This window comes from Rhincodon typus, chromosome 23, assembly GCF_021869965.1.
Source record: "Rhincodon typus isolate 14 chromosome 23, sRhiTyp1.1, whole genome shotgun sequence".
Lineage (NCBI taxonomy): Eukaryota > Metazoa > Chordata > Chondrichthyes > Orectolobiformes > Rhincodontidae > Rhincodon > Rhincodon typus.
This window is the reverse complement of record NC_063354.1, coordinates 260,371-272,112: the sequence shown is the minus strand read 5'-3', so window position 1 is coordinate 272,112 and position 11,742 is coordinate 260,371. Positions and strand designations below refer to the sequence as shown.

Here is an 11,742-nt window from a genome sequence, read left to right as displayed (position 1 = left end):
GTTAACTCTGTTTTCTCCTTCACAGATGCTGCTAGATCTGCTGAGCTTTTCCAGCAACTTTGTTTTTGTTCCTGATTTACAGCATCCGCAGTTCTTTTGGTTTTTATCCACAATCACAGAAAACTGGTTTGTGAAGGGCAGAACTGGAGTCAGTATTTACACATTTTTATATTAATTGGGAGAATTACATATTGCAAAGTAACCCAAAAATCACAATTTTCATTTTATAGAGGCTCCAGTGAAAGCCAATCAAGTAACAGATTCTTTCTGTCTTAGTAAAGATTAGAATTTATATGCAGGACGACTAAGATTTCCAAATTACAAAATCAAAAACCTTTATATTGTGTATAAACGATTACACAGTAAGACAGCCCCTCCTTTAGGACCCCTAAATGTTTAGGTGTATTTTGTTTTGGAAGACAGTCAGACAATTGATGACTGTATCCATCCATTTAATTTGACAGGTTTCTCTTTCTTTCTTGCATTTGTTCTGAAGGATCAAGATCAGTCCCTAGCCTTTACACATTCAGTTTATTTTTATATTGTACATTTGTACCTTGGGGGGTATTATCTACATAATATTCAGTGTCTTTATTGTCTTCAGTACACCTCTTGTGTAGAATCTCAGTTCAAATATTTGACAGTCCCATTCTTGCTGCCCCCATGTTTCTCAGTGTTTCAGCGGCTAAACTACTTCTATCAACCCTTTTAGCTTCTTAGCTTCAACATTTCCCATTTTTACCCAGTGTAACACAGCTGCACTTCAGTATACATTGTGGAGATTAGCATGTGGATTACAATTCTCTTTCGTGATGTCAATGCCGTCACCAGATTTAATATCTGATATTTCTTAACCTCGCATTGACCCTTACTAATCCGTGAGTGAGAATAACCTTTTAACTAATTAAAACAGGAGATACCTATCAGGCCAGACATTACCCTGTGCAGAGAATCGGGGTTTGACCTCTCTAGGACTGTGACCTTTTTGTCAGACGTGAGTTGGAAATGTAATTGTTTCCTGCTTCAGTGTTTGAAGCCGAATGGAATGATATATCACTGACAGTCTCTTCCTATTGGTAGACAGCTCATCAGCCATTTCCACTGCCTCTCCTGTGACCGACCATTGGATATCAAAATGACCTCTGCCCCGTAAGTATCCGCTTCCCAGCTCCTAAGGCGCACGACCCTCTGGGTGGATCCCAAGTGGATCTCCACAGATCAGGAATGATTCGGCTCAGCTCAATCAGGTGGATTGTTTCAGGAAGACGGAAATGTTAAAGTCAATGGATGTCAGTGCAGAATTTTAATAGACATTTCAGAAAAAGGAAAAGGAACTTGCATTTCTATGGTTCATTTCATAAACGAAGAATATCCCAAAGCACATTCAAACCAGTGAAGTAGTCTCTTCAAGATGAGTTAATGTTGTAATTTGGAAAGGTAGCAAACACTTCACAGCAAAGGCCTGCAAGAAGCAACAAATTAATGTTTACTGATGACTGTGAGAGAGAAGCACCCACCCTTCTTCAAAACACTGCCTTTGGATCATTTACCACCAGCTGAGGAAGCAGAGTGACTTAGCTTAAACCCTCATCCAAATGAGACTCCATCAGCACTGACCCTCCGACAGTGCCCACTCCCTCAGCACTGACCCTCCAACAGTGCCCACTCCCTCAGTACTGACCCTCTGACAGTGCACACTCCCTCAGTACTGACCCTCCGACAGTGCGGTGCTCCCTCAGCACTGACCCTCCAACAGTGCGGCACTCCCTCAGCACTGACCCTCCGACAGTGCGGCGCTCCCTCAGCACTGACCCTCCAACAGTGCCCTGTCCCTCAGCACTGACCCTCCGACAGTGTGGCACTCCCTCAGTACTGACCCTCTGACAGTGTGGCACTCCCTCAGCACTGACCCTCCGACAGTGCGGCGCTCCCTCAGCACTGACCCTCCGCCAGTGTGGCAGGAACAAGGAGATTGTATATAAGACACATTTAGACCTCAGCTGAGGGGCTGTGTACAGTCTGGGAATCATACCCCTGTGAGAATGTGAATGCATTGGAGTTAGTGCAGAAACAGTGAGTGAGAATAACCCGGGGATGAGAACAGACTGTAGGAATTATGATTATTTTCCTTGGAAAGAAGGCTGAGAGCCATTCTGATAGTTTTGGAGAGCATCATGGCGCTGCCCAGAATCTATAGAGATAAATGTTCCCTCTCATTAAAGGATTGTGAGGGAGTGAAACCAGATATAAAATAATTTTGAACAGGGATTAGTATGATAGGAGACAATTCTTTTTCACTTGCAAGTGGTTCAGGTGTGGAACGCACTGCCTGGAAATGTGGTGGAGGCAGGTTCAGCTGAGAAATTTAAAAGGAGTGCGAGATGATTGTTTAAATAAATACAATGTGGGTTGGAGAAAAGGCAGGAGAGTAGCAATAATTCCTATTGCACATTCACAGGGATAGTGCAGACATGATGGGCTGAATGGCCTCTGTCAGCACTATCAGAGTTCTGTGATTTGGCGCTGGTAAGATGAAGATGATAGATTGTATTTCCTGGTTGGAGAATCCAAAACACCGGCAAGGCCCAATTGTATGAATTCACTCGAAGATTGTGAATGTTTGAATTCTCTATCCCAGAGGGTTATGTGTGCCCCCTGATGGAACGTGTTTAAGGCTGGCAGAGTCAGATTCTGCTATCTGAGAGAATCCCCGGATCTGGGGGCTACGTTCAGGAAAATTGGAGTTGAAACCCAAGTTGAGTTTCGATTGTTCTGAGTGGGACAGCAGATTGAATGGGCTGAATGGTGTATTCCCTGCTTGTTAGGGTTCTGACTGTTTACTGTTCTCTGCAGGAATGTAATCTCATTTCCAATACCGACCTATCCTGTTCACGGTTATCACCGTTCCCACTGGCAGGATGTTGATCATTCACGATGGAGGAATCGAGGGTAAGCGATCCTTCTCAGTGTGTCCATGTTCTGACATTCCCTCTCTTTGTTTCATATTTATCAACGGCTGCTGTTCAGCTGGTTTCTGTGCCCCTGGAATGTGATTGGTTTGGGTGGATGGCTGTGAGTGACCAGGCCCGGACCTTACTGCCAACAGATGGCATCACGTACCAATGACGGGGCTGTCACACAGGGCAGTCTGTGAGGAAGTGAATGTACAGATACAGGGTCCACACAGACAGGACATTGCTGAAATCAGCAACCAGTTAGATTCTACCTCATCTCGAGATCTGCAGCATTAACCTGTAACTGGCCAGATTAGGGCTGTAACATAACATCATTTTCACACAAATTTATGAACTGTCAGCATTGGGGTGTAAAGACCTCAGAGCTCACTGCTTTCCATCCTGTGAATGCAGCTTTGAAAACTGAGAGGGAATGTTGAAGTATGGAGAAGCAACAGCAGTTTCTCATCTCCCAGATCACACAACCAACAGACGCACACTTTACAGCCATGGAACTCCATGGCTTTGTGGCTAAGGGGCTGCACTATTTCATGAAGGCATCTCACTACCGCCTCCTCCTGGGCAACTAGAGACAGGGAAATGAATTAAAAATAAAGCTACCATAGAATGGGAGCTGTGATCTCAGAAGAACACTGGTACAAGCTGTTGCATTCATTCTCCATGTTTTTTCTTGTTAGAATTTTGCAGCAATGTTAACACCGTGTTTCCCTGTTAACAGAGTACAGTCCCATGCACTACATGATCGGAATATAAGCAGCATGCAGCGCCTGCACCTGAGCCTGTGCAGGCAGATAGAGAGTTTGCAGACCCACATTAAGGGATCAGTCAAGGCAGTGAGTCCATTTATGAGGCCCCTGCTTCATATGGGCTGTCCAATAGCAAGACCAGCTCCTCGCAAAATGTATGAGAGTCTCATCAAATCGTGAGTATGAGGAGGGCTGAGAAATAGTGAAAGGGAGGGACAGATTAATATGGAGAAGGTGGTGTGGACAGAGACACAGTGGAGTGGTGGGGGGGATGAAGAAACTGTCCAAGGCACAGACAGCTATCCGCATGGGGGCAGTTAGTAGGAATGTTGTGGTAGTAGGGACAGAACTGACGGGGTGAGACAACGTTCTCCGAAGCTGAGAGTGAGAGTCGAGGCAGCTGTGTATACTGCCCAGGGCCAGACGTTGGGATCTCTCCTCACAGCTGGAGAGGAACCGACAGCAGGAGGGGGAGAATTCAGTGGTCGCGATCCATGTAGATACATTGACAGGATTAGAAAAGAGGTTTTGCTTACAGATTATGATGGCTAGGAATTCACTTAAAAAGCAGAACCTCTAGATTATTAACCAAGCCATTTGCAAATTGAAGGAGGATACATAAAATCAGAAAGGTAACTGCATGGCTCACAGATTGATGAGAGAGGAATTGGTTTTAATTCATGGGAGATTGGTACCAGAGCTGAGGAAAGAGGGAGCTGTATCATTAGCAACAGGCCCCACCTGAACCATGTGGTAAACAGTGATTGAACGAGTCATATAACTAGGATCTTGGAAAGGTCTTTAACCTAAACAGTGGAGGGAAGGGATCAAGTAAGACAAGGTATGGTAAGTCAAAGGGAAACAGTGAGATGAAGAGCAGGGTAATAACTTGGGTAATGATAACCTGAGTGTGACAGTGCATACAGCCTTAATAGTGCATCAATTGATCAGGCCAGATTGCAAAACAATATGAAGACAGAACCTTTGGGTTATGTATCTGTAACCCAGTGTTTGTAACAAATAGATAAAGTGTTAGCCCAGATATTAATAAATAGAGGTATACAGCATAGAAACAGACCCTTCCATGCTGACCAGATATCCTAAATTAATCTAGTCCCATTTGCTAGCATTTGGCTCATATACCTCTAAACCCTTCCAAGTCATATACCCATCCAGATGTTGTAATTATACCAGCCTCTACCATTTCCTCTGGCAGCTCATTCCATATGCGCACCACCCTCTGCGTGAAAAAGTTGCCCCTTAGGACCCTTTTAAATCTTTCCCAGCTCACCTTAGAACACCTTCCCCTATGTCCTTACCCCAAGCCTCACACACCCTCACACACTCGGCCTTGTCATCACATCAGCTGCTGCCACAAGCAACCCATTATCAGCCACTAACAGCTCCCATAAGCATTGTGCCAGGCTGAACTTTACCCATTACTTTGTCTGCCCAACTGTTTTTCTTTCTCTCTGAACTCCATCTTCACCTATCATTTATATCTCCCCCCCTCCTCCCATGCATCTTCAGCATATATACCTACCTTTTCCTGGCTATAATCAGTTCTAAAGAAGAGTCACTAGACCCAAAATGTTGACTCTGCTTTCTGTCTACAGATGCTGCCAGACCTGCTGAGTTTTTGCAGCACTTCCTCGTTTTGTTTCTGATTTCCAACATCTGCATTTTCAAAATAAATAAATGTGTTAAGCCACTACATATATGATAACCAAGCCTAAATATTGAATCATGTTGAACAGTTTAAAAGATAGGAAGCTCGGAGAATATGGTGGGGAGCTCTGAAAGTTAAGGATGTGATTGGAAGTACAAGGTGACATAGCCTTAACTTGAGAGAGTGAAAAGTTTGGGTACAGATAAGAGGTAAGAAATGTAAGAGGGCTCTTGCAGGATCACTTTCTAAGCCCACTAACAGTAGGTACAGTCTAGCTCAGAGTTTACAGGGGGTTCGGGGTGGCAGGTACCACAATGGTCATGGCAAAGTTAATGTATATGTAGATTGGGTGAATCAGATTGAAAAAGGTAGCGTGGATAATTAGTTCATTGACTGTTTTCAGGAAAATATATTTAAACAGTAGATTCTAGAGTCAGACAGGGATTCTGCTCTAGATCTGGTAATGTTCGATGAAATAGCATGAATCAAGAGACTGCGTTAGTAGTACGTGTAGCTACACAAAACTGGGCCAGCACTTGGTGATTCCCTGTAACTATTAGTGATGTCTTCAAATCACTTCCACTGCTAAATGGCGACACTTCTGTCATCTAATCACCTCCTTCTGTCTCCTTATTGTTGGAAACAAATGGGTTAAATCACTATGAATTTAGACTTCATTAAATATATGTTTAGAGCAATGCTACAAGTAACTGAAATGTTTTGAGGGTATTCCCAAAGAGTTCCTTCTAACAAGCAATGCTTCAGCACAGTAGAGCAGCCTGATGAAAATACTGGTGAAAATGAGGTAAGTGCTTTCTGCAATGTTTAAGGATTTTAGGAAGCTGATCTTTTTCCTTTTTACCAATGTGTGACATCACGGTCATCTGTACATGTGCTCCATCTCCTGTGTTGGGAACATATTTCATAAGAAACCAACTCAAGATGTTGCACCAGTTTCAACTTGTTCATTTCTCAGATGAATGCCCTGACCAATCGGAGTCAACCTGCCTGATTTGACATCTAAACAAAGTCTGGCAGTTAACTCTCAATCATCAGTAGAGGGTGCATTGGTAGAGGCATTGGGCCATGGACAATCAGAGTCAATTTTCCGACCAATCTGCAGTCTCTTCTCATGCAATAAAAATGCTTTTTTTTATTTTTGAAGTTGAATTATTGTGAAATTCCTGACAACTGCAAGATGTAAAGCTTTGACAGAATATGTTTTTTAGCAATATTGGAGTTGACCAACATGTTATTTGAATAATTTTAAAAGAGCATTTGAGAAAAAGCTATTTAGTAATTCAAAATAAATAGTAAGAATTTCTGCAATTATTTGAACAGGGGAAAAAAAAGCAACTAAAGCTAGGGTTGGTCCTCCAGAGAGGAACTGTAGGGAATTGACAGTAGAAAGTGAGAAAAATTGGAAGCTTTAAAATCTGGGTCTATCCTCACTGCAGAGAACTTTGACGATTTCCCAAAGTTGTTTGAAAATCAAGAGCAAAACAACAGTGAGGGGCTTTAAATAATCACCATCACCAAGGAAGAGGTGCTGGGAAAGTATGAGGCCTAAAGGCTGACAAATCTCTAGAACCAGACAGCTTGCATTCAAGGGTCTTAAACCAAGTGGCTACAGAAATAGTAGAATGAATCTTTATAATTCTCCAAAATGGCTTGATTCTGCAATGGTCCCAGTGGATTGGAAAATAACAAATGTAACAGTTATTTAAGAGAGGATAGAAGTGGGAAGTTATTGGTCTGTTAACCTAATGTCTGCTAGAATCCATTATTAAGGAGGTTATGGCAGAACTTACATTGTCATAATGGAATACAGCAGAGGCAACATGATTTGTGAAAGAGAAATTGTGCAGAACTGATTGATTAGAGTTTTTAGTGGAAGTACCAAGCAATTTGAATAATGGAGAACCTGTGTACATGGTGCATTTGGATTTTCCAAAAGGCATTTCATAAGGTGACGCACCAAAAGTTACTCCACAAGATAAGATTTCAGGGACACAGTTATGAAATGGAAATGACATTGGACTCATCATCCGTGAGACTCTCAGTAATTGTCTGAAAACCCACAGGGCCCTTACCGAATGTCCTTTCAGGAAGGAAACCTGGTCTGGTTGACATGTGACTCCAAACTTGCGGCAGTGTGGTTGACCCTAACTGTCCTCTGATATCGCTGAGCAAGCCCCTCAGTTCAAGAGCAATTAGAGAATGGACCTTGTCAATGGCACCAATACACTTTAAGAGAATAAAAGTAACCTGTTTGGGGTAACAGGAACACTGGGGTGTCATCAGATGCCCATCCTCCTCTGCCATTCTAGATTATGGCTAATCATCTAGTTCAACTCTATCTTCCTGGGCCACGCCCATGTCCTTAAAGTCACCCATATTGAGAAACCAATCAATCTCAGTCTTGAAACTGCTCAATGATTGAGCTCCCACAGTCCTTTGGAGCAGAGAATTGCAAAACCTACTACCCTCTGAGTGAAGAAATTCCTCCTCATGTCAGTCTGAAATGGTCTGCTATAGAGGTACTGTCACGTGATTAGTCATTCAGAGGCTCCCAGGTAATGCTGTAGGGACCTGCGGTTGAACTGCATCGTGGCAAATATGGTTTGGATTCAGATTCAAAACATTTTGAATTAAATGTATAATGATGACAATGAAACCCATCTGGTTCACCAATGCCCTTTGGGAAAGGAAACTGCTGTCCTTACCTGGTCTAACCTACATGTGACTCCAGACCCACAACACAGGGTTGACTCTTAACTGCCCGCTTCTTTCAAATCACTAACAACAGACAAATCCACTTGGCATTGACCTGGGCACCAGAAATTATCAACCCTGCAAAATCCCCCTGACTAACATCTGGGACCTTCTGCCAAGATTGCGAGAGCTCCTCACTAGTCAAGCAGTCACCAGAAATAGTCATACTCATGGAATTGTACCTGACAAAGTGGAAAATTGCCCATGTATGTCCTGTACATAAAAAGCAGGACAAATCCAACCCGGCCAATTCCCGCCCCATCGGTCTCCTCTCGACCATCAGTAAAGTGATGAAAGGTGTCAGTAACAGTGCTATCAAACAGCACCTGCTCAGCAATAACCTGCTCAGCGACACCCAGTTTGGGTTCCGCCAGGGCCACTCAGCTCCTGACCTCATTACAGCCTTGGTTCAAACATGGACAAAAGAGCTGAATTCCAGAGGTGAGGTGAGAATGACAGACATTCACATCACTGCTGCATTCAACCGAGTGAGGCATCAAGGAGCCCTGGCAAAACTGGAATTTTCAGGACTGACCTCTATCTCTCCCCAGAAAATCAATCATTGTCAAAAGTTCCCAAACACAAGGTGGCCAATCCATGGTAAAGGTGCAGATGAAGAAATCTTTGAGAAACTAGCATAATGTGTTTGTTGGGTACATCAAGAAATAGACACAAAGCCTCAAACCCATCATACCTTGTGTCAAAGAGAATGCAGTGTGGATCTGGACGAACACAGCAGGCCAGGCAGCATCAGAGGAACAGGAAAGTTGGCATTTTGGGTCAGGACCCTCCTTCAGAAATGAGGAGGTAGAGGGGAGCTCAGAAATAAATAGAGAGAGGAGTGGTGGGGCTGGGGGATTTCTGGACCTGAAGGAAATACAGCCACATTTAGGTTAGGATACAGTGGGAACTGGAGAAGATCTCAGATTCAATACTTGACCTAGCTTCAATCCCTGGGCCCACTGAGGGATATAGAGTCCGGGGATCTGGGGCTCTGGGGTTATGGAGGTATCTGGTACCATTTGGGAATCCAGATGCTTGTAGAGGTTCTGGTGAATAGCCAGCTTTCTGGAGAGATGAGGAGTCCTTTTAGATTTGAGATTGGGGGAAATCAAGAGATTTGAAGGAATTCTGGATGTGGACAGGTGAGTAATGCTCAAGGTAGAGGTCATTATAGTGATAGACAAGCCATGAGGATGGGAGTGGAGCTCAGGATTCAGTCCAACACTGAGACTGTGAATGGGCTGATTCTCCATGAGACAGTGATCGGGAAAGGAACTGGAACAGGGTGTTTCGAGCAGGAATCAAAGATAGTTTTGATCTTTCATTGGGCGGACTCATCCAAGATGAACATTGACCATTGAGGAGGAAGTGGGGGGGGGGAGAGAGGTGGAGGAGGGGGAAGAGAGGTTGGAGGGGAGAGAGGAAGATGGAGGAGGGATAGCTGGTTGTTATCAGTGTACATTGAGATGTTAACCTGGGACAGCAAAAAGTGGGTTGGGGACTTGAGGATAGATCTGTGGAGCTGCATTGGTAACAGGATGAAGCTAGAACATAGAACATTACAGAGCAGTACAGGCCCTTTGGCCCTCGATGTTGTGCCAACCTGTGAAACCAATCTGAAGCCCATCTAACCTACACTATTCCGTTATCATCCATATGTTTATCCAATGACCATTTAAATGCCCTTAAAGTGGGCGAGTCTACTATTTTTGCAGGCAGGGCATTCCACGCCCTTACTACTCTCTGAGTAAAGAACCTACCTCTGACATCTGTCCTATATCTATCACCACTCAATTTAAAGCTATGTCCCCGCGTGCTAGCCATCACCATCCGAGGAAAAAGGCTCCCACTGTCCACCCTATCTAATCCTCTGATCATCTTGTATGTCTCTATCAAGTCACCTCTTAACCTTTTCTCTCTAACGAAAACAGCCTCAAGTCCCTCAGCCTTTCCTCGTAAGACCTTCCCTCCATACCAGGCAACATCCTGGTAAGCTGCAGGAGAAGCTTCTGCTTGAGAGATAAAGAATAGTCACTGGATGCCAAGAGGTCAAAGAGGGAGAATTCACCACTGTCACAGTCAAAGGGGATTATTATTCTCCATTTCGGGTGAGTTGAGGGAGAGTTCAGACTGAAAGCAATATGAGGTATGGCCATGCATTTCAGAAAAGGGACAAGATTCTGGGAAATTTTTATTTGTTTGTGGAATGTGAGTGATTGGCTGGGACAGCAGTTATTGTCCATCCCTAATCTTCCCGTAAACTGAGCAATTTGCTCAGCCAGTTCAGAATCAACCACATTGCTGTGGGTCTGGTGTCACTTGTAGGCCAGACCAGGAAAGCATGTTAGATTTGAACCATATGTTTCCACAACAACTGATAACGGACACCATTAGACCAGGTTTTATTTCTAGATTATTTATTGAATTCTAATTAAACCATCTGTCATTGGTGGGATTTGAACCCATGTCCCCAGAACATCAGTTTGGAGTTCTGTATTACCAGCCCAGTGATAGTACCAGTCCAGCACTGCTCCCCAGATGGAGATGGTAAAGGTGGGGCGTTAGTTTAGTGTGGATTGGTAGGGCAAGAGGAATGTGGGTGTGTACAGAAGCACTGATGGGGATGAGGGGGTGGTGTCTGCCTTTGTGTTTCACAGGGGCCCATGTTCACACTCTGCAATGGTATGAGTGAAGAGGGAACACGAGGTTTTATACTTGGGATTGACAGCAAAAGATCTGGGAGTAGACTTTGTTGACGGGAAATTTGGATTGGAACGTTGGCAGAGGGCAGCAGGAACGCTGGCTGAACCCAATAGTGCTCACATCACCACCCTCACAAAATGAAGACTGGGCCAGGTCAGAGAATGCCATAAAGAAGTTGCTGCAAACAAAGTTTTCAGGGGCTGTGGTGAGAGACTGCATCAGTGAGTGAACACTCGCTGAGTTATTGTGATGAGGGAGGGTCCGAGGGTGGTCTGTTTGGAGTTTGGAAACACCATTGCAAGTGATTTGGGTGACTTGTTCCAGGAGCAGGTGCCGAGCAAAGTGTGATTGGAAGGGGCTCAGGAATATCCTTCAGTCATTAAGACCCCAAGCAGTTGGGATTAATGATGTGGCTGGTAATCAGATCACGTTTTGGGACATTTTAAAATCGTGTGATTCTATAGGACCTTCCTTGTCATCTGTTTCCCTCTTTCCCAGAGAACGGATTTCTGAGCTGATGGAGAACTTTCCACCAAATGCTCGAAGCTGTGGTGGGAGCCATACGCTGACTTCAGCTTACCATCGCCGAGGCCTGAAGGGCTATGAGCATCACCTGAGCATGCTGCTGGATGAGGAACACTCCAACAAGGTTTGACCAGAGGTTGGGGGATCCTGTCAATTGGGGGGTGGGGAGGGGAGAGGTGTCCTCTAGGGGGGAATGTGTCCTCTGAATTGGGGGGGGAGGTGGTGCTATCCTCTGGATTGGGGGGTGTGTCCTCTGGATAGAGGGTGTCATAGAGATATACAGCACAGAAGAAGGTCTTTCAGCCCGTCTTGTCTATCAAAAGCAACCACCTAACTATTTAAATTC

General features: G+C 44.3%; 1 protein-coding gene across 1 annotated transcript in view; it reads left to right on the top strand.

Annotated features, from left to right (window-relative positions):
* Positions 1-11,526, top strand: part of LOC109938633 (myosin-2 heavy chain-like) — a 42,131-nt gene extending 30,605 nt beyond the window's left edge. Inside the window, exons 13-15 of the mRNA XM_048611067.1 lie at positions 1,064-1,149; positions 2,854-2,949; positions 11,370-11,526. Of these exons, the coding sequence (XP_048467024.1) occupies positions 1,064-1,149; positions 2,854-2,949; positions 11,370-11,526 (339 nt within the window). The remainder of the gene's footprint in view (positions 1-1,063; positions 1,150-2,853; positions 2,950-11,369) is intronic.
* Positions 11,527-11,742: the final 216 nt, after the last annotated feature.